This window comes from Amblyraja radiata, chromosome 3 (genome assembly GCF_010909765.2).
Source record: "Amblyraja radiata isolate CabotCenter1 chromosome 3, sAmbRad1.1.pri, whole genome shotgun sequence".
Classification (NCBI taxonomy): domain Eukaryota; kingdom Metazoa; phylum Chordata; class Chondrichthyes; order Rajiformes; family Rajidae; genus Amblyraja; species Amblyraja radiata.
The window spans coordinates 14154886-14179209 of NC_045958.1; the positions used below are offsets into that span (position 1 = coordinate 14154886).

The 24324-nt window shown below is 41.7% G+C and overlaps 1 protein-coding gene across 1 annotated transcript in view; it reads right to left on the reverse strand.

Annotated features, from left to right (window-relative positions):
* Window positions 1-24324, reverse strand: part of chd1 (chromodomain helicase DNA binding protein 1) — a 146753-nt gene that overhangs the window by 89053 nt on the left and 33376 nt on the right. The window contains exons 3-6 of the mRNA XM_033017363.1: window positions 7104-7308; window positions 6599-6700; window positions 5739-5815; window positions 2230-2349 (exon numbers count right to left, since the gene is read on the reverse strand). Coding sequence (XP_032873254.1) covers window positions 2230-2349; window positions 5739-5815; window positions 6599-6700; window positions 7104-7308 — 504 coding nt within the window. The remainder of the gene's footprint in view (window positions 1-2229; window positions 2350-5738; window positions 5816-6598; window positions 6701-7103; window positions 7309-24324) is intronic.

Below are 24324 nucleotides of genomic sequence, written 5' to 3' on the forward strand. Positions count from 1 at the left end.
CCGACTGAAAATGTTATTCGAGAGCTTGCCAAATTTATGAGACAATGAACCCTTTAACACAATTAATTCCTCTCTTTATATAGAAGGGACTATGCATAAAGATTGGAAAACTGTTGGACTTTAAAAATGCTGCTCATTGTATACAAATCTTATAACATTTTACTAAAATTGAACTCAAATTTAGCTCAAACAACATTTCTTAAGTGGAAGGAAGCTGTCAGCAAGTCAGGAAAGTCTTAAATGAAAATGTATATCTCAATGTTAAAGCAAATATATATTGTAGGTGCAGACCATTCCTGCAAATTACATTTTCCTCTAAAGTCAAACTGATTTATGGAAACATCCTTACGTACACCAAATGAAGAATTGCAGCTGGTTCACAACTTCTCTCTATCTACAACCATTCTAACTCATTTTGATGTAATGGATGCAAGGACAAAGTAAATCACACATTCACTTTATGCCTTAAATTCCAAAGAACGTTCAAGACACTTTATACAGGTACACCACCGATTTTCCAGCAACTGATGGTCTGGCACATCCTTTAATCCAAACAAAATTAGGGGAGTATTACATGTGGTGCACGGTCTTTCAGGACATATGCCTCTGTTCTGAAAGAGTTAATTATGTCAGCTCTCAGAGCAATCCCATTTACCTCACTTTCCTCAATATAAACTCTTTGCACACTTGCTCATTAATACCCCTACTTATTCCAAATGATAGTGATAATTTTCACTATCCATTTAACCTAACAACCACCATGGATTTAAGATATAGAAGGAAATTAAAGCACCTGGTTGAAACCCACAATGTCACAAGGAGATTGTGCAAATTCTACAGACAGGAATAAGAGGCCAGTGCTGACCCAAAGTTGCTGGACCCTTGAAAAGGCTGCACTATCCGTTGGATCACTGTGCTCTTCCTAACATTCTACTATTTTTCAGGGCAGCCAGAGTTGTTAACTTGCAGTGAGGATATAAATCTGCTCTTGTTGTCTCTGCATGTGTGGATAGTGGGTAATGCAAGATACAGTCCAGCATCTAAATGGCAGACTACCAACTTCACTTGCACTCTCATGTGACTTAGACCAAGTAACATAGTGATATGATTTCATATCACTGTCCACAGAAGAAAAGCAATGAAATGTGAGAATGTACTTCAGAATAGGAACTTTATGATCAACGTGTCCAACTCATATTTTCTGGACGTTAAGCATGAAATCTATCTGCTAATAGACTTACTTTCTGGTCGCCTCAATTGGTTAATGTTATTCTGTTGAGCTGCACTAAGATTAACAACATGGAAGCCCATAGAATAAAAGGGGCTCTAAAAGCATGGGTGGGAAAATGGCTCATTAACAGTAAACCGCTGCCCGTATAGCTGTAACCTATTGGAGTCATTAAACACATGCTTGGTATAAGTAACATATCTACATATTTTCCAAGTCTAATCAGGTCAGACATAGTATCCAACCCAAATCAAGCCCTCAGTGACATTCATACTTACATACTGGTAATGTGGGGGAGCCTGTAAAAATTACTACATCAATGAGAAATATCTAGTTTTTAGTCTTAATCCAATAAGCATTAACATTACTTCAATAAAGATTGTGATAAAAGTACATTCATATTCATCCTGCATTGTGTAGAAATTCAGTATGCCTTTTGAAGAACTGTCAGTTAGAAAAGTCAATTACGTATTACAGGTACATCACCAATTTTCCAGTACACAAAAATGCTGGAGAAACTCAGCGGGTGCAGCAGCATCTATGGAGCGAAGGAAATAGGCAACGTTTCGGGCCGAAACCCCTCTTCAGTGATGGGGGGGGATCTTCATGAGGTGAGGTGGTCGATCACGTCCTCATCGGGACTTCCGCGCTGATTGGAAAGTTGCATTTGCCTCCTGCGGCCAGAGGCTTTGGAACACCAGCCCGGCCAGAAGCAACAGATCTATTCCCTTAACTGACTTCCGCGGCCGATCCGCAGGTCAAATTTGCTCCCTGCAGCCGAGGCTCAGGAACTCCAGCCCAGCAGCACCGTTCCCATAGTTGACCGGAGGTCGACTTTGCAGGCTCCTCAGCTGCCGAGGTAGAGTATTATGGTAACTTTGGACTCCTCTCAGATGCCATGACCTCTGCTGCTCCATCAGAACGAATAATCCAGAAACGCTCTTGAACCAAGGGTGCCGGAAAATCAGTGGTAGACCTGTATAAGTTCTTCAAAGTTTTACCTGCACTGTGGTTTTCTGCTTTTCACTTTGTTGTTGGGCTGGTAGTCAGATTCGCTGTCTCCTGAGGTACTCTTCTCTCGATCTTCTTCCTCCTCAGAACCGGACATCTGCCAGTCTTCACTAGAGAGGAAATAGTATCACATTAAGGGATACTAATTTATACATTATTTCACTATTATGGAAAACAATAAAATAGGCTCACCCAGACTAAATTATTTTTTTAATCAATGCTGGATATAGCCATCAACCAATGAGAGTATAACTTCAAAACGACAACAGCATTCATGAAGTCCACTTTTACCATTTCTTTGGAGCAATTAGTAATGGCCAATAAATACAAACATGCCAGTAAAATCTACAACCAAAGATCAATTGAAAGAAAATAGTATATTTATCACCATTAAAACATTATTTCAGATATTTACGGTAGCCTCAGAGTGAAGAGATTTGAATTATTTCTAATAAAGTGTGTAAACATTTTCCAACTTTTTAAAATAGTCTCAATGATAATAATAGGTGACCTATAACTATCCTCCCAACAAGTTGCACAACAAATATTTTGGCTATTTTTTGAGAGGTTGTATGCTCTTAACAAATAGCCACAATAGTGTTAAGCTTTTGGACATACTACTTTTGGGAACTGAGAATTGGCAGAAATCCATGCTGTCCACATAATCATTTTTGTGATTCTGGTAAGTAGCGAGCAACATTTGCATTTCCTGTAGTCAATAACCATTTCTAATATGAGATAATATAGCCAACTAGCTCTGCCAGACAACAGACTGACATTTTGGGTTGGGACCCTCAGAATGTGTGACTCCACTTATTAACTGCAGTTGATCTGTCTGGGCAAGAAGTAGAAGATGAATAAGAACTGGGTAGAGAGAAAGGGAGGTGAAATTGAGAGATATAAAAATGAATTGCAGGGAATTAGAATTGTGAGAAAATACTGGGAATATCACCACTGTTCTGAAACAAACTGGAAAGGCTGATCATCTGAAATGGTGACATTAATGCAGAGACACGAGAGAGCTGCAATATTGCCAGTGGGAAAATCAGATGTTGTTCCTTGGGATTTGTTGGCAAAATACAAGAGGCCAAAGACAGAGAAGACAGAAATGGAGGGATGGGGGATTATACCGACAGGCTCAGGATCACCCTTGTAGATTGGGTTTGTATTTTGTGTTATGTAAAGCAGTCTCTCAATCTGAATTTGGATTTTCCAAATAATACTGTAGACACCAAGGCACTTACCTGGAAGCACTACAAGTGAATCACCGCTTCAATTGGAAGAAAAGTTTGTGGCCCCAAATTGTCAGAAGGGAAGATATGTAACTAAGGTTCTGCATTTTCACTGGCTACATGGGAACGTGCTATAAACAGCAGAGATTTTAAGTGGAGGCTGGAAAGAGAGGACAACAAGAACCCTATTCTTCATCTGTGTGGGATGCAGGAGATGCAGAGGTGCAAGAAAGGAAAATAAACAGTTGAGAATTCATCAAATATGATGGAAGAGGGGAGAGGTCACAATTGAAGGAAATAAAAATGAGGTACCAGTGGGCAAAGAGAGAACGGAATAAAATCCTTACAAAAAGTAAGTTATGTGGAAGCGTAGAGGAACCTATTATGGACCAAAACTATAATTAAATGTGCAGGGTGAAGGATGTGGGCAAAGTTCTCAATTAATGAGACTGCCATCACAAAATAAGGATGCATTGCAACGGTATAACCGAGGAGAAAATGTTTAAAATATTGGAAACTGAGTAACAAAGCAAGTTTTAAACAGTTGAGCACCTTTGAAAATAGATTAGGTACAATGTCTGAATGAAATAAACCTCAGACTTGTCAAAAATAAAGGAAAGTGCAGCAGCTCTGATCTAATTCTCTGCAGCAAAAGGAGAGATGTTATTAGTTATTTAAAAAAATAATTAACTGATAAACAAATGAATTACAGGAGATTTAATCACAGCAGCAGGAAAATAATGGAAATCATTAGAAAAATAGAAAATAGGTGCAGGAGGAGGCCATTCGGCCCTTCGAGCCAGCACCGCCATTAATCGTGATCATGGCTGATCGTCCCCAATCAATAACCCGTGCGTGCCTTCTCCCCATATCCCTTGACTCCACTAGCCCCTAGAGCTCTATCTAACTCTCTCTTAAATCCATCCAGTGATTTGGCCTCCACTGCCCTCGGTGGGAGGGAATTCCACAAATTCACAACTCTCTGGATGAAAAGGTTTTTTCTCCCCTCAGTCTAAAATGGCCTCCCCTTTATTCTAAGACTGTGGCCCCTGGTTCTGGACTCGCCCAACATTGGGAACATTTTTCCAGCATCTAGCTTGTCCAGTCCTTTTATAATTTTATGTTTCTATAAGATTACCCCTCATCCTTCTAAACTCCAGTGAATACAAGCCTAGTCTTTTCAATCTTTCCTCATGTGACAGTCCCGCCATCCCGGGGATCAATCTTGTGAACCTACGCTGCACTGCCTCAATCACAAGGATGTCCTTCCTCAAATTAGGAGACCAAAACTGTACGCAATACTCCAGATGTGGTCTTACCAGAGCCCTATACAACTGCAGAACAACCTCTCTACTCCTATACTGATATCCTCTTGTTATGAAGGCATTGCTGCGGGACAGTTTAAATCTTCATGTAGGAATTTATTGATTAATAAAGGACAGTCCATCTGGATTTGTTACAGGAAGGTCAAATCTAATTACATTATCAAAATTTTTGAAAAGGTAAAACAGGCAGTGCATTTGAGAGTATGTAGATTTCAGCAAACCTATGACAAAGTCACTCATGCTACGCTGGACGTAAAAGTAAAAGCCTCTAGAGAAAGTGTAGCTGAGTGACTGGGAGTAATAGTAATAATTATTAATAGCAATAAAAATGCCAGTAAGATGGAAAGAGTTAAAGAAGATTTACAAGAGTGTTGCCAGGACTCAAGGGCATGAGCTGTAGGAAGATTGGGCAGGTTAGGACTTTAATCCTTGGAGTGTAGGAGACTGCAGGACGATCTGATAGGTGGAGTGCAAAAGCATGAGAGGGAATAGATAGAGTGAAGAGATAGGGAATAGAAACACAGATAAATGAGACACTTAGATGGGGATCTTGTCAGCATGGAAGTGTTGAGCTGAATGGCCTGTTTCCATAATATGTCTAATATTGGGAAAATTAAAGTCGTTCACTACAGCTACCGTGTTGAAGTTACATCTTTCCATAATCTGCGTACATATGTTCCCCTATCACCTTCTGGCTATCAGTTTTACTAAAGGCCAAGATAGTAAAACAGAGGCTGCACCTTTCTTATTCCTGAACTATATCCATATTGACTCATTCGTCAAGCATCCAGGATGTCCTCTCCAAGTGCTGCTGTGACATTCTCCTCTTGTCTCTTAACTATGCATTTTGAGTCAACGAGCTGTCTGCAAAAATGCTGTACTAACAATAGACCAGATAAAAAAGGCATTATTAGTCATAAATAATCACAAATATAAGCTTACTCTCTGCGTTTCACATGTCTGGCAGTGTCCTCAGAGGACGAGTCGTCATCAGAGTCGTCACTGCTTGATGAGTCCTCCTTAAGTATCAAAGTAATACAAATTTACCAATGTTAAATATAAATGCAAACAATTCTTATTGCTTTCATTTCACTAATTGAAATAAACAGCACAAAATTGCAACACAGACTACTTATGAGAGGAGTGGTAAGCAAGGAATACAATTTTATAATGACATTCCAGAGATCGAGCTTTTCATGCACAAGTAAGCATTAAATATCTACTGTTTATGTTCTTAATTTATCTACAAATGCAGACCACAGTAAAACTCTGATAACCTGCTACCAGATTATTTGAAAACCTTGATATTTTGGCATCAGGTTCATTAGGGCCAGCTTCCCTTCCCACAAACCAAACGTCCAAAGGTATCAGATCATCAGAATGTTACTGCAGTTCAATTGACTGTACATAATACATCCCCAACTATAACCACAGTTCAGAGATAAACTTTTTTTTAAATTACAGAATCCCTGAACACTGGCTTTAGTGACCTAGAGCATACACTGGGGTTACTAAAAATATTTCAAGATGTAATCTTAATCTGTAAAAATGAAATTAATACTGAATACCTGTGAACCTCGGAATCAATCAAGTTCTGCTGAGCAACCTAGAGTTACTCTGCTACTGTAGAATCTCTGAATATATTTTCCTCAATGTGCACTCAATGGAATATAACTATTATTGCAAGCTGCAAGAGCAAAATTTCCTGGTCTCCTATGTTAAACGGTGCACCCTCACTGAAGGATCAGCCAATGCTGGTGGACTAAAGGTAACTTGGGGATTATTTTAATCAATTTTCAAACCTCTGAACTGTTGTTTGAAGAAAGCTGCTGCTGTTGTAGCTGTTGTTTTCTTAACATTCCAGATCTCTGCACAGCCAATATACTTGGATTTGATTTCCAAAACTGCAAGATTGAGCAATAGCATGTCAAAATGTTAAACTTAAAGGTAATCCAAACTTTAAAGAGCTAATATGACAAAAAACTTTGCCCCTCTACTGAAACAATATGAACCTTTAAGATTTCAGACAAGTAGATTTTTCTACAACTAGCAATGTGAGTTATTTGGCTATGCTTGCTTTGTATAACCCAAAAATGAAAGCAAACATATAAAATAACTTGGGGGCAAGGAAATTTAATATAATCTGGCAAGACTTTTTGCCGCTCATTAAACATAAAATGACTGATGGCATTCTAATGATTAAGATGCATTAACTGCAACTTCTAGAAATATTTTTTCAAATTTGAATCAAATCTAGTATTACAAATAAATATCAAATAGTCACACTAACATATTTATCATATTCACCTCTGCTCCATCAGTCTTTAGAACTTTGCTTTCGATTGGTCGCTTTCCTTTAGATGTGTTACTTCCTGAACCGGATGAATCTGAATCAGATTGGCTGGCTGAGTCTGAACCACTGCCAGATTCACTGGAGTCATTGCTATCAGATTGGCTGCTGCTTCCATCACTGCTGCTCCCAGAACTTGAGCCCGATTCTTTATCAGATTGGCTAAAATAAAATGATAACAGTGTACAAGGTGTCATCGTAATTAAATTATGCTTAATATTTTGAAATATGCTTCCACGGGCAGACGTGGAGATAATAATGTGAAACCATATTGCAGAGTAAAATATTCCACGGTGCTTCTCAGTTGCTTAACTTGCCAAAAGTAACCAAAATTATATCAAATGACTGAAAGAGTACAAAAGGTTAGACATCTTAAATAAAAATGGCAAAATTAGAGGTACAAAGATTCAGTAAGGACATTGACACCAGGACACCAATGATGGCGTAATGCAAATGCAGGATGCTCAAGGACAGAGAGGAATGCAGAGTTCTCCGTTAGTTGTGGGGAGGGGGGGGGGGGGGACTGCAGGTAAAAACAAATAATAATGGCATGAATAGAACACATTTAAATCAAAGCATTCCAGGAATGTAGAGAGTGAGAGGGGGGGGGGGGGGTGTGGGGGGGGGAGGGGGAGAGAGGGAAAAAAAAAAATCTGGTTACTGTATTTCCGCCCAAAAACTAACCCAATTCAGGAGGAAAAAAAAGTGACATCACATTGCACTCGCAAGGCAGGACGGGACACTCCGGGAGGGAGGGGCACTCCAGCGTTCGCAGTGAACTAGGAGTGGTGACGGCGGCTGCCAGCGCCCGACACCCATACCTTGTGGGGAGAGTGGTGCCGCAGGCCCTGGCTAGAGCCAAGCCTGGTGCTGGAACTGGAGTGAGGGCCGAGCCCGGGGCTTGGGATGGGGCCGTGACAGGGACCGAGAAAGAAGCCTCCGCTGGAACTAAGGACGAGCCTGGGTCCGGGGTCAGGGACTAACCCGGAGATGTAGTCGGGGCCTGCACTGGTACCCAGGTGGCGGCCGAGCTGACGGCTTGAGTCTACATCCGAACCGAGTACGAGAACCAGACCGAGTTCCAGGCTGCTCTACGACCTGGGTAGGTCCTGGGGCAGGGAATGGGAGGAGGATGAGGGAAATGAGGAGGGAGATGGGGTGGTAGAGGGAGATGGGGAGGGGTAGAGGGGTTACCGTATTTCCGCCCAAAAACTAACCCAATTCAGGAAAAAAACGTATCTACCTCTCTTACCCCTCCCTCCCTATTCCCCTCCCTCTACCCTCTCCCCCCCTCTACCCCGCCTCTCTCTCTCTCTCTAGGGATTGAAGAGGGAGGGTGAAGAGGAGGAGGGAGTGCTGGGGGATGAGGATAAATGAGCCATGCCTGCGCAGTTGGGGGCTATGCGAAGGGGTGCAATATTGCGTTGGGGGGGGGGGCTTACTTTGGGGGAACGGGTGAGTGGTGGAATCTTGCGTTGGGGGAACAGACCCAACGGGTCTGCACTTGGTCTAGTGTCAGCTAACATGAATGCAATGGACTCAGCTACTTCAGCAAAAGTTAAGTAGCCCTACAATTGATTAAAATAATTCAAATCATTCTCATTCAATTAGTCTGGCTTGGCTTGGGCTCAACAACTGTAAAATTGTTAAACCAGGTCTTATTATTTATATAACTGAACACCAGAGGGAGCTGTTAGCTTAATGTTGTTCACAGTATAAGATATCGGACATATAATTTTAGAAACATTATGAGATTTTGCTGCAATTACAGGTGGCTCAAGAAAATTCTTCTTTTTTTTAAAATCCAAATCCTACCCAAAGTTATCAATTATAAGCAGATCACCGCATAAGTTCTAGAGTAGTACACATTTAAAAAAATCAGTCATTCTAAATTTCAAGGTACGCTAATAACCAAAGAGTGAAAAATGCCCACGTTAATCTGTTTGAAGTAAAATAGCTTCCTTCAGCCTTAAATTCTTAAATATGTTCTGCACTCGCATTAGTTGGGCCGAAGGGCCTGTTTCCAGCCTGCCTGACTGAAATATGTAAACATTACAACTTCAACGCAACCAGGAGTTAAAGTTCAGGTTGCCACTCAGCGCAGAGTAAAATACCGCAGTTGTTCGATTGCTGCCTGACAAAATTATGAGGCAAAGAACGTCATTGTCAACTTATCCTGCCTTTTGACACTTGTAATCAGTATCTCCATAATACACATTATAAACAATAGAAAATAATGCGTGACAGACCGTTCAAGGCAATTATCGCTACAATGGTTCTTAATAAGTCTAACTTTTCATATTAAAAAAAAATCATATAACATCACAGGAGCATTATCAATGAATAAAAATTGTGCAGAAAGATATTTGAAATGACCATATATTTAAAAAGTGGCCGATTTTAAGGAGCGGCTTAAAGAAGGAGAACGCATCGAGGGACCTGACGAGCTTAGGCACCGCAAAGCAAAGATCCAAAAGCAAGCAAGATAGATCACTCGATGAAAAAGACATAGTACGGTCATGGGCAGATTCATGGATAATTTTCGGCCCCATTTCCGTAACCGGCTTCCGTCTCCGCACCAAGGATCCCATAGCGGAGCAAAGATAACTAGTGCGGAGACGGAAGCCGGTTACGGAAACATCATCGTAAAAATAAGTTATTTGATAAAAATATTCTCCTCATTTTCAGAATTATAATTTATTAACACAAACTGTTCCCCTGCAACATTGATTACACTGCGAGTCGGGTTACTGAAATGGAGGGAAAAGGCCCACATTCCGCTCCATTGCGTACTACACGTCAGCCCATTGCATTTACAAGGAGTAGTCTATCTTGCTTCGCTATAGGATCTTTGCTGCAAAGATGGAACAATTTAAATCGGAAAGGTGTATGAGAGGGGAACACAGGTATTGAAGTTACAGAACATAAGTTACAGTTCGCGACCTCCTCAATTCACTGTTGCACCGAACAGCACAGCCCCACCCGGCTCGGACCTGACCCACCAAGAATGGGTCGCCCTGAACCGGTTCCGTACAGGGGTCAGCCGGTTCAACGCCAACATGCATCGTTGGGGGCTGCGTTCATCAGTAGCCTGCGTGTGTGGAGCAGACCAGCAAACAGCGCTGCACGTCATTTTCGACTGCTGTCCTCCGCCCCCCTGGTGGAGGGGTAGACCTCACAGCCCTCAACAAAGTCAAAGTCAAATTTATTTGTCAAATGCACCCGAAGGTGCAGAGAAATTAAATTGTCAGCAGCGATACACTTAAAAATAACTCACAATACACAATAGAATTCAGCACAAACATCCACCACAGCATTCTTAACTGTGGTGGAAGGCAATAAAGTTCAGCCAGTCCTCCTCCTTTGTTCACCCGTGGTTAGGGCCATAAACAGGCCCTCTCGTCGGAATGATCCAAACTCCGCGTTGGGACAGTCGAACACACTCCGCGGCTTGGAGCGCCCGAATCAGCCACTTTCCTATCGGAGACCGCGGCTTCAGGATCTTATACGCCGCAGGCCGGCGGTCGGAGCTCTTCTCCGGTGATCCCCGGCAAGGGTTCACCCCGCTCCGCGATGGAAAAGTCCACGCTGCGCCCGCTGCTGAAGCTCCGGGCCCCGACTACAGGAGTCCCCCAAATACAGACCTCCAAATAGTAGCCCGGATGTAGGGTGTAAGTTGCAGTAGGAGTTAAAATTGGCATGTAACAAAGGTAATGCCACTGTGGTGATGGGAGATTTCAATATGCAGGTAGACTGGGGAAATCAGATTGGTTCAGGACCCTAAGAAAGAGAGTTTGTAGAATGCCTCCGAGACACAGGATCATTTCATTCCAAAAAGGAAGAAAGATTCTAAGAGGAGTAGGAGGCAACCGTGGCTGACAAGGGAAGTTAGGGATAGAATGAAACTAAAAGAAAAGATGTATAACACAGCAAAGAGTAGCCGGAAGTCAGAGGATTGGGAAATTTTCATAGGACAACAGAAGGAAACAAAACGGGCAATACGGGCTGAAAAGATGAAGTACGAGGGGAAGTGGGCCAGGAATTTAAAGAAGGACAGTAAAAGCTTCTTTAGATATGTTAAGGGAAAAAGAATGGCAAAGTCAAATGTGGGTCCTTTGAAGGCAGACACGGGTGAAATTATGGGGAACAAGAAAATGGCAGAAGAGTTGAACAGGTACTTCGGATCTGTCTTCACTAAGGAAGACACAAACAATCTCCCAGAAGTACTGGAGGACAGAGGATCTAAGGGGGTCGAGGAACTGAAAGAAATTTTCATTAGGCGAGAAATAGTATTGGGTAGGCTAATGGGACTGAAGGATGATAAATCCCCTGGGCCTGATGGTCTGCATCCCAGAGTCCTCAGGTAGGTAGCTCTAGAAATAGTGGATGCATTGGATGCATTTTCCAATGTTCAATAGATTCAGGATCAGTTCCTGTGGATTGGAGGATAGCTAATGTTATCCCACTTTTCAAGAAAGGAGCAAGAGAGAAAACGGGGAATTACAGACCAGTTAGCCTGACTTCGGTGGTGGGAAGATTCTGGAGTCAATTATTAAAGAGGTAATAATGGGGCATTTGGATAGCAGTAAAAGGATTAGACTAAGTCAGCATGGATTTATGAAAGGAAAATCATGCTTGACTAATCTTCTGGAATCTTTTGAGGATGTGACATGGATGAAGGGGTGCCAGTGGATGTAGTGTATCTAGACTTTCAGAAAGCCTTTGATTCAGCACGGGAAACTGGTGACTAAAATTAGAGCACATGGTATTGGGGGTAGAGTGTTGACATGGATAGAAAATTGGTTAGCGGACAGGAAGCAAAGAGTAGGAGTGAATGGGTCCTTTTCAGTATGGCAGGCAGTGGAGAGTGGAGTGCCGCAAGGTTCGGTGTTGGGGCCACCCATATATATTAATGATTCTGAAGAGGGAATTAGGACCAACACTAGCAAGTTTGCAGATGACACAAAGCTGGGTGGCAGTGTGAACTGTGAAGAGGATGTTAGGAGGTTGCAGGGTGACCTGGACAGGTTGAGTGAGTGGGCAGATGCAGTATAATATAGATAAATGTGTGATTATCCACTTTGGTGGCAAAAACAAGGGGGCAGATTATTATCTCAATGAGGTTAGGTTAGGTATGGGGGAGGTCCAGCGAGACCTGGGTGTTCTTGTACACCGGTCACTGAAAGCTGGCTTACAGGTACAGCAGGCAGTGAACAAAGCTAATGGAATGTTGGCTTTCATGACAAGAGGATTTCAGTATAGGAGTAGAGAGGTTTTTCTGCAGTTGTATAGGGCTCTGGTAAGACCACATCTGGAGTATTGCGTACAGTTTTGGTCTCCTAATTTGAGGAAGGACATCCTTGTGGTTGAGGCAGTGCAGCGTAGGTTCACGAGATTGATCACTGGGATGGCAGGACTGCCATATGAGGAAAGATTGAAAAGACTAGGCTTGTATTCACTGGAGTTTAGAAGGATGACGGAGGATCTTATAGAAACATATAAAATTATAAAAAGACTGGACAAGCTAGATGCAGGAAAAATGTTCCCAATGTTAGGCGAGTCCAGAACCAGGAGCCACAGTCTTAGAATAAAGGGGAGGCCATTTAAGACTGAGGTGAGAGGAAACGTTTTCACCCAGAGAGGTGTGAATTTGTGGAATTCCCTGCCACAGAGGGCAGTGGAGGCCAAATCACTGGATGGATTTAAGAGAGAGCTCCAGGGGCTAGTGGAATCAAGGGATATGGGGAGAAGGCAGGCACGGGTTATTGATTGGGAACGATCAGCCATGATCATAATGAATGGCTCTGCTGGCTCGAAGGGCCAAATGGCCTCCTCCTGCACCTATTTTCTATGTTTCTAAAGGCCGCTGCAATCCATGCTGTTATGCCACGAGAGAGGCGGAGAAGTGACATGCAAAAGTCGCCTTTCTGTCGAGGGTGACTGAAGAACAGTTTACCTCTCTTCCATCCCCACCACCACCACACAAGACATACCGAGAAACACCCAAAAAACACTTAGACATATAAAACCCCCCCCAAAAAAGTTGAAATAACAGACACGCTGCTGGTAGGGCAGCCGACTCGCAGCGCCCCCACCGACCCCATCACCGACAACAGCACGTTGAACTGGCTACAGCGCCTGGAGGGCGTTACATAACTTCTGCTGCCTCAAACGCAAGAAGAAAAAGGTGAAAAAAACTCTCCTCGGTTTGATATTATTAATCATACATCGGGAAACTCTCAATTTAATTTCTAGTTTCTGTCAGCATCTCCCAGAACCTCAATACATTCTATGTTTCCAGAATATAACCTCATTGTTTTAAATTTCAGACTCATTAATAAATACATTTTGCAGAGCGCTATTCATTGTCCCCAACAGCCATCACAAGCTCAGCTGCATGTCATTTCAATTCCATTTCCCATTTCAACACTGACCTCTCAATACCTGGCTTTCACCACTACCAGAGTGGGGCCCATTGCAAACTAGGGGAATAACACCTCATAGTTCTCCTGTGTAAAGAGAATCAGCATGGGAAAGTTGAGAGACCACACACCAGGTTTCAATGGTGAGTCAGTAGTGGTGAGAGTAAGCAGCTTCAAATTCCTGGCCATTAACATCTCGGATGACAAGTCCTGGGTCCAGCACTAGACATAATCATGAAGGCAGTGTGCCAGCACTTCTACTTTCTTCGAAGTTTGAAGACCTTTGGCGTGCCACAAAATACTCCGTATACTTTAGAAAGTGGACACAAATGCTGGAGTAACTCAGCGGGACAGGCAGCATCTCTGGAGGAAGGAATGGGTGACGTTTTGGGTCAACCCAAAACGTCCCCCATTCACCGACCCAAAATGTCACCTATTCCTCCTCTCCAGAGATGCTGCCTGTCCTGCTGAGTTACTCCAGCATTCTGTCTATCTTCAATTTAAACCAGCATCTGCAGTTCTTTCCTACATAGTTTAGAAAGTATCCTGACTGGTTGCATCATGGCCTGGTATGGCAATTCCAACACACAGGGATTCAAGAAGCTTCAGAGTGGTGGATGCAGCCTGGTTTATCTCAGGCACAGCCCTTCTCACTATTGAAAACAACCACATGAGACACCGTCTAAAGGAGGTGGCATCTATTATCGGTATTTGGCATTTGGTTTATTGTCATGTGACCAACTTAGTGGAAAAATCCTTGCACGCTATCCAGTCAAATTATACTAAACAAGTACAATAAAATCATACACAAATACATCAGGAAGTGCAAAGAGCAAAATTATAAGGTCATAAGTGTAAGGAGCTAGAATTAGGCCATTCGGCCCATCAAGTCTACTCCACCATTCAATCATGGCTGATCTATCTTTCCCTTCTAACCCCATTCTCCTGCCTTCTCCCCATACCTCTTGACACCCAGAATACCAGAGTGCAGGATATATTGTTACAGCATAATAGCATTACAGTTAGAGAAAGTGCAGATACAAAAAAAATGTGAGGTCCACAATAAGAATAAACCTGAGAGATCAGGTTTACACCCTTAGCTTATGGGAGGATTGTTCAATAGTCCCAATACAGCATGGAAGAAGCTGTTCCTGAATCTGGAGGTACTTCCTTTCAAGCTTTCGTATTTCCTGCCATAAGTGACAGGGAGAAGCGGGAATTACAGGAGTGTAAATGGTCTACAATTATGTTGTCAGCGTGAGGTGCAGCTGGAGTCAATGGTGGGAAAGCTGGTTTATGCAACAGACGGGACTACATCAACAATTCTCTTCAAATTTTTACGGTTGAACAGAGCTGTTGCCAAACCAAGCTGTGATGCTTTCTACAGTGCATCTGTGGAAGTTGACAAGAGTCGTTGGAGACATGCTGAACCTCCTTAGCCTTCTAAGGAAGTAGAGGCATTTATGTCATTTTTTGGCCTGTAGCATCAATTTGACTACACAAAAATGCTGGAGAAATTCAGCGGGTGCAGCAGCATCTATGGAGCGAAGGAAATAAGCAACGACCATTGCCTATTTCCTTCGTTGCTGCACCCGCTGAGTTTCTTCAGCATTTTTGCGTACCTTCGATTTTTCAGCATCTGCAGTTCCTTCTTAAACGCATCAATTTGACTAGTGTGTACTAGCTAACATCTACCTGGATGTCACCCAGTTTCACCCTCTCAGACCTGGTTCAACCTGTCGATCACTTCCCACTATCAAACAATCAGCTCTGATCTTTATCTTCACTCGCAATGTCCTCTCCTATTGGCCATCTCCCCTCTTCATTCTAAACCCTGATGCAGTATTTAGACCCATTTCTTCCACCCCTACCCTTCTTCCTTACTTTCTTTACTTTCCTTACTTTACCTTCCTTACTTACAAAATTCTTAACGGGTTGGACAGGCTAGATGCAGGAAGATTGTTCCCGATGTTGGGGAAGTCCAGAACAAGGGGTCACAGTTTAAGGATAAGGGGGAAATCTTTTAGGACCGAGATGAGGAAAGATTTTTTCACACAGAGAGTGGTGAGTCTCTGGAATTCTCTGCCACAGAAGGTAGTTCATTGGCTATATTTAAGAGGGAGTTAGATGTGGCCCTTGTGGCTAAAGGGGTCAGGGGGTATGGAGAGAAGGCAGGTACAGGATACTGAGTTGGATGATCAGCCATGATCATATTGAATGGCGGTGCAGGCTCGAAGGTCCGAATGGCCTACTCCTGCACCTATTTTCTATGTTTCCTCACACACTCTGCTCATCCTGCTGAGTTCCTTCAGGAAATTATTTGTTGCTCCAAATCCCAACATCCTGACCCTCCTGTGTCTCCTATACTATTTTTGTAACACATAGTAACAAAAATACCTTCATGGTTATTCAACACTTAATTGCCACAATTTAATTCATTTTAACATGCAAGTAACTATATTCAGTAATATTAGTGTAATAATTAGTATTAGATTAATATCATTTCCTGGATAAACATATGGATTAATATAGCACAAAGTAGGAATTGAAATCAAATTAAAAGTAGTATTCTAAAGGGTGTTATGAGTTGCAGTAAATTGAACACATTTTAAAATCACTGGGGCATGGGTTCAAATTCAAACCAGACACAAAACAATAAGAATCCAATGAAATTCAGTTTACCCCATAGTCAGCAGCACTAAAATGTCTCAGTATTAAAGTGAACAGTAACTACTGCGAATAATAGGGCTGGTGGCGGGGTGGAAGCAGGAAAGAAGTCCTACGGAAACACACATGGATACTTTTCAAAATTTATCTCCCCGGTACTGTTGTTCTAAAATCAGAGGAAACTATGTGTTTGTGTTGTACCTAACCAGACCTAGGAATACACAAAATGCTGGAGTAACTGAACGGGACAGGCAGCATCTCCGGAGAGGAGGAATGGATGACGTTTCGGGTCGAGACCCTTCTTCAGTTTCGGGTCTGATTTTTGATTTACGTTAAAATTTAATTGAACAGTAATAACGACCACCTAATGTAGCAAAATTGACGATATTCTTGTGGTACTATAATTATGTACACTGAAGTAGTAATTAAAATGTTGGTTTGTCAAATTGATCATTATAGGTTAAAACAAGGCATCTAACTATATTAGCTGTTATCAGGACTTGCCAAAACAATTTTTTTCAATTTAATGCAGAAAAATTTGTTAAACAATGAAACAATCTAATAGTGTAACAGAACGGTTGCAAGCTTCTATGACGAGGAAAAGGACAAGCAAGTGCATATTTCTTTATGAAGTATTGTGATATTAAAAGTGCAATAACCATAAAGGAAGTTATACATTAAGGTGGAGAGCCATTCAAAATTCAGCATTGACCCCTAACATTAACTATTTCTTTCCACAGATATCTGCTAAATAATTCCATGATTTTATTTTATTTTATTTTATTTTTTTAAATAGCTCAGCATTGACATACACACACATACATACCACACATACATATACATACATTAACAGATTCCTTTATTTTCAGCAATTCTCCCTGATTTTTAAACAGTTTTACACACCTGTTTCAAGATACCTGCTCATGCTCATATTTGGTTTAATCTGGTCTGTGCAGTACTACCTGCTTTGATTGCATTTATGTTAATTTCACTTCTTTAAGGTCTTTCAAATGCAATCTTGTTAGTTTACAAATTTACAATCTCTACAATGGATGACTGCCAATGCATTCTCCAAATCCATTTCGATGTCAATGTGCATGTAGTTCTAGCTCCAAGGCCAATTCAGAAATTACTCATAGAATCATGAAGAGGTCACCTGGTCTCTCCAACCTGCTCTGCCAATTACGATGATCATGGCTCATTTGACTACAATCTCTATGTTCCTGTTTATCCATTCCCATTTACTTGCATTCATGTTTACCCAAGTAATCTTTCATCCTCTTATACAGCCTTAAAAATATTCAAAGTTTCCAAAAATTCTGCTCCCATCACCTTAGAGGAATCAAGTTCCAAAGACTCATGACCTTTTAGAGGAAAGACTGCACCACTGTAGAGATCTGAGATGACTAAAACAAGCAGGATGTTGAAGAGCCTTGACAGTGCGAGTGTGGAGAGGAAGTTTCTCTTTTGGCAAAACCTAAAACTATAAAAATAAGGGTCATTTGTTTATTTACGACTGACAGGGCAAATCTTTATGTCTGAAAGGGCCACATCTTTGGAATTCTGCTTCCAATGCCCTTTAAGGAAAACAACCTTTCAATATTTGAAAGGCAGAGGGAGATAGATTCTTGATGAGCAAACTAAAGTTTACCACAAGGAAAGAGCAACGTACTTTACAGAATTTCAAAAAATCGTTCAAAAGTGATGTAGTTTAAACCCAAACCAGGATTTTCAAACATAAAAAAGAAATGTATGAATGTATCAGGAGGTGGAATGGTTGAAAGGAATTGAGAAAATACATTAAAAGTGATGACAGTAGACAGGCAACAACAATCATTCAAAGAAATAACACACAATTTGAAAACAGGAAATGTGGTTATGCTATGTATTACAAAATAAATTAAGAACAGCATTAAATAAAAGGAAAAGGCTTATAAAGTTACCAGAATGATAGTAAACACGGGGGATGTAAAAGCTCTCGAATTCACCAATGAATGACCACAAAATTGATAAAAGAAAAGTAGAATAAGAGAGACTAGCAAGAAACAAAGATCTACAAATAGAAATACTTCTAGAAAAGTTAATGATCCCAAAAAATGGTAATCAACATCCCACAGATTTTAAAGTGGTGGCTCCAAAGATAACGGATGCTGGTTACCATCTTCCATAATTTTTTTTAAATTCTGCAACACTTTCTGTGGATCGAAGAGTAGCAAATGTGCCCCAGCATGCTGGAAAGAAAGGTGAGGAAAAAAGCACAGAGAGGAGGCCTTGATCAGTTATCACGATGTTAACTTTAGAGAAAATGCAGTAATATACAGTCAGGGGTGTGATATCAAGACACTTCAAAGATAATAATATGATTGAACAGAATCAACATGATGTTATGACCATCTATTGGCATTCTAATGAATCTAATGTCATGCTTTCGTGACATATGGAGTGTCTAGGACTGGACATAGTCTCGGAATAAAAGGACGTAACTTTAGAAAGGAGATAAGGAGGAATTTCATTAGTCAAAGGGTGATGAATCTGTGGAATTCATTTCCACAGAAGGCTGTGGAGCCCCAAGACACCGGATATTTATAAGGCAGAGATTGACAGATTCTTGATTAGTATGTCAGGAGTTAATGGGAGAAAGCAGGAGAATTGGATTGCGAGGGAAAGATAGACCAGCCATAAGTAGACTTGATGGACCAAATGGTCTAATTCTGCTCTTATAACTTATGCAAAGATCCTGTTTGTTGATTTTAGCTCTGCATTCAACACCATTGTGCCAGAGCTACTACACTCCAAACTTTCCGAGTCGACTGTGCCTGAACCCCTCTGTCGATGGATCACCAGCTTCCTGACAGACAGGAAGCAGCATGTGAGGCTGGGACCCGCAAACCCTCAGCATAGGAGCACCACAAGGCTGCGTACTCTCCCCTCTCTTCTACTCTCTCTACACCAATGGCTGCACCTCCACCGACTCTTCTGTCAAGCTTCTCAAGTTTACAGACAACACAACCCTGATTGGACTGATCCAGGATGGGGAGAAATCTACCTACAGACAGGAAGTGACACAGCTGGTGTCCTGGTGCCATTGCAACAACCTGGGGCTCAATGCTCTTAAGACAGTGGAATTGACAGTAGACTTTAGGAGAACTCCCCCTCCCCTCACCTCACTCACCATCAACAACTCCATAGTCACATCTGTGGGGTCTTTTAAGTTCCTGGGAACCATCATCTCCAAGGACCTTAAGTGGGGAGCTACTACCGACTCCACATTCAAAAAGGCACAACAGAGGATGTACTTCCTGCAGCAGCTGAGGAAGCTCAATCTGCCACAGGCAATGATGGTTCAATTGACGAACTGTACACTGCAAGGGCCAGGAAGCGAGCGGGTAAGATCATCTCTGACCCCTCTCACCCTGGCCACAAACTCATTCAATCACTTCCCTCTGAAAGGCGACTCTGGACTGTCAAAGCTGCCACAGCCAGATATAAAAACAGCTTTTTTCCACGAGTAGTAGCTTTACTCAATAACCAAAAATCTGTAGCCTCCTTTTGCTCTGGTATTTTATTTAATTCACATGTTTAATCAATAATGTTTTATTATTAATGTTTAATATTTTATGTATCATTCCTAATTGTCACTGTATGTCATGTTGTCACTTGCGGGCGGAGCACTAAGGCAAATTCCTTGTATGTGAATACTTGGCCAATAAACGTATTCATTAATTCATTCATTACAGCGCTTGCAGCACCAGAGACCCAGGTTCGATCCAGACTACGGGTGCTGTCTGTACAGAGTTTGTACATTCTCCCCGAGACCTGCATGGGTTTTCTCCGAGATCTTCAGTTTCCTCCCACATTCCAAAGACGTACAGGTTTGTAGGTTAATTGGCTTGGTATAAGTGTAAATTGTCCCTAGTGTGTGTTAATGTGCGGGGGTCGTTGGTCGGTGCCAACTTAGTGGGCTGAAGGGCCTGTTTCCGCACAGTATCTCCAAACTAAAAAGTGACAGACTTTGGTTGGTGAAATACAAGGATTTATACTTGAGACTCAACTATTCACAATCTACAATATTGACTTGGACATGGGGATCACATGTAATACTGTTAATACTACAAGTTTGTTTATGTCACAAAACTAAGTGGGATTGTGATTGGAGGACACAGGGAGACAAGCTTAGTGGCTGGGCAAGAGGAAAATAGGACAATATCCAATTCATTAGAAAACAGCCTTTTTTTTTAAAGACAATGAACAATAGGATCTGGGCATCCTTGTACAGAACTCATTGAAATTAAACATCAGGGTACAGCAGGCAATTAGGAAAGCACATTGTATGTTGGACACCATTGCAAAAATTTGAAGACAATTGTGATGATTTATTATAATTACTAGACTAAGTGGGACCCGTTGGGTCCCATGTTCACACTGCAGGGCTGGTACCCCGACGCAATATTCCACCTCTCCACCAATTCCAATATTGGTGGCCAGTGGGGGGGGGGGGGGGGGCTTTCTGGAGCGCTGGTATGGGTGTTGTTGGCTGCAGGGACTACTGGTCTCCAGAGGGCTAGTATGGACATCGTGGGCCAAATGGATTCTGGGGTGGCAGCTCAGTCCCTCAAGCCTGATGTGCTGACAGCTCACTCACGGCTGGTGGGCTGGCAGTTGACTCACGGCTATTCCTTGAAATTCCATTTCAAGCAAAGTGCAAGGCCACCAAATTCAAATCCAGTTTCCTACCATTTCAAGCAGGGTGCAAGGCCACCAAATTCAAGTGCAGTTTCTTACCTCTTGGAGCAGGGTGCGAGGCCACAAAATTCAAGTGCAGTTTCATACCACTTCAAGCAGGGTGCAAGGCCACCAAATTCAGATTCATTTTCCTACCACTTCAAGCAGGGTGCAAAGCCACCGAATTCAAGTGCAGTTTCCAACCACTTCAAGCAGGGTGCAAGTCCACCAAATTCAAGTGCAGTTTCATACCACTTCAAGCAGGGTGCAAGGCCACCAAATTTAAATGCAGTTTTATACCATTTCATGCAGGGTGCAATGGCACCGCATTCAAATGCATTCATACCATTTCATGCAGGGTGCAAGGCCACCACATGCTAATGCAGTTTCATACCATTTCAAGCAAGGTGAAACCACCATGAAACCACACAAAACACCACACTCACAGTTCATTAGACATTCAGTGTGTTCAGTTGATTCACAGCTCAGACAGAGTTGTGACCTCTGCCTCCTCCATCATGCAGAGACCGAGCCACACCCACACTTCCGGGTTTTATAATCCCTCCCCCTTCCAACGGAAAAGGTGTGGCCTACATGACATGATTGACAGGAGAAAGATTCTCAACATTTTTTAAACACTAATAACACTTTTATGTTTCATTGATGGGAAGAATCCTCTGCACCTGAACAGCGGAGGGGGACTGAGTAAGATGGGCAAAAATCACAGCTGGAAGTGGTAGCGTTTTACCTAAAATCAATATAGTGCAAACAGGAAGTTGTCAAGTTTAGACAAACAACCCTTTGCAGTGCCTTTTCACTTCAACCCAAATCCCCACAAACAACCTATTGCAGTGCCTTTTCACTTCAACCCAACCCCTCTCCCCAAACCCTTTGCAGTGCCTTTTCATTTCAACCCAACCCCCCCCCCCCTCCAAACAACCCTTTCCAGTGCCTTTTCAGTTCAACCCGAAAGCCCCCCCCCAAAGAACCCTTTGCAGTGCATTTTCACTTCAACCCAAATCCCCCCCCCCCCCAAACAACCCTTTGCAGTGCATTTTTACTTCAACCCGAAACCCCCCCCAACCAACCATTTGCAGTGCATTTTACTTCAACCCAAACAACCATTTGCAGTGCATTTTACTTCAACCCAAACAACCATTTGCAGTGCATTTTTACTTCAACCCAAACAACCATTAGCAGTACATTTTTACTTCAACCCAAACAACCATTTGCAGTGCATTATTACTTCAAACCAAACAACCATTTGCAGTGCATTTTCACTTCAAACCAACCATATTTTCATTTTCAAACCACATTAAGGGCACTCACAGTTTAGTAGACATGTGTTCAGTGTTATTCTGCTCAGAGAGACGTGAGCATCTGGCTTCCTCCATCTTGCTGAGACTGAGTAAGGCACACCACTTCCGGGTTTTATAGTCCCTCCTCCCTCCCGCCAGCGGGGGCAGCAGAGAGAATCGCGATTTTAAAAAAAAAAACAATAACATCTCTGATTTTTCATCGATGGGAAAAATCCTCCGGTCCCGGAAGGCGGAGGGGGGTCCTGAGCAGGGTGACCAAAAATGAGGGCCGTAGGTGGCAAATTTCTCTCGGAAATCACAGCACAACGAGCCAAAAGCGGTCAAGATTAGACTTTTAGTAATATATAGATAGATAGATATAGGACACTTGTGAGCACATCTGGAGGAGGAAAAAAAAAATACTATGTTGGTCTCCATGCTATTGGGGGACTACAGTAAAAATTCACCAGACTGTTTACTGGGATAGGAATTCTGTCATTCAGACAGAGAGAACAACTGAGCACATCCTGTCCTTTAAAAAGGAGTTTAGGATAACAAGGGATGGCCTCCTTGAAATATGCTATATTCTATAAGGATTCATTAAAGTGGATAAGGAAATAATGTTTTCCCTTGGCTGGAGTCCACAACTAGCTCAGTCTTAAAATAAGATGGATGCCATTTCCATCTGAAATAAAACACAAATTTCATCACGTCAAGGAGTGGTGAATCTCTGCAATTATCATCCCTATAGAGATCTGGAGCTCAGTCAGTGATTGTCAAAAGCCAAGATGAATCGATTTCAGGGTACAGACAAATTAGGACATATGGGTAATAAGGCAGGGAAAACAGTGTTGAGATGTCAAATAAGTTAACACATATTCCAACAGGTTTTCATTCCTCTCAAATATGGTTCATTTGACATAATAACTGGATTTCCCTTCTTCGTTTCTAAATTCTCATCAGCCATCTTGAGATATCTCATATCCTACATTGGTAAAGGCAACATTCCTTCGCTCCATAGATGCTGCCTCACCCACTAAATTTCTCCAGCATTTGTCTACCATGCATACCGAAAGTCTCATATTTGCCTCCTGAAAACAATTTCACTCTAATTTTAATATTCCTACATTGTTACCACAATCCTTCTATCAATATTCACTTTCCCAAGTGTTTCACAAAATAACACAATCATTAATTTATCTTGAGTCTATTGTACTTTTTCTGGTACTGAACACTTGGCCATAATGTCATTAAATTAAAGTTGTTTTGGATACCATTTGGGAAAGGACCCAAAGAAGAAAGCAGCTAAAGCAGCAAAACTTTGCAGCAACACGAATGAGTCTGATGCATAGCATGGGAAGGAAAAATCTTAATTCCTATAACTTCACAATTCGGCCACTCGTTTTGTCAACTCTGACCTTTGTCCAAACATACGCACATCACCCCTCCCCCCCCCCCCCCCCCCCCCCACTGTATTTTTTTATTATTATTTTTTTTTAATTTGTTTATTTTATTAGAAGTTAATACAGTACAAAACAATACAGTGGCACCTAATTTTAGGTGCCAACTATGTCATACCGTAATCCATTCTATGTACAACCTCTAGTTTTATGTTATGAGAAGGAAGTAAGCAAGACAAGAAAAAGAAAACAATAGAAAGGGGAAAAAGTGGTAAAATAGATGGTAGAGAGTAGAAAAACGTGAAGTGTGTATATAAAAAATAAAAAAATAAAATAAAAAAGAAAAAGTGGAAAGTAGAAATAGAAGAGAAGGCCCCTTAAAAGAGAAATTTTCAAATCTATATTCGGAGATGTAGATCTATCCACGTCATGAACTGAAATCAGCAATCCTTATGGTACCGCTGCATCACATGATTCCAAAAAGTCGATGAAAGGAGACCAACTCCTTAAGAATTGGTCATATTTATCTATTAGTCGGAGTCTCATTTCTTCAAGGCGTGCTATGTCCATCATATTCCTAATCCACATTTTAACAGTTGGTATGGTTGTATTTTTCCAAAATTTAAGTATCAATTTCTTTCCAATTATTAGCCCATAATTAAAAAAAAC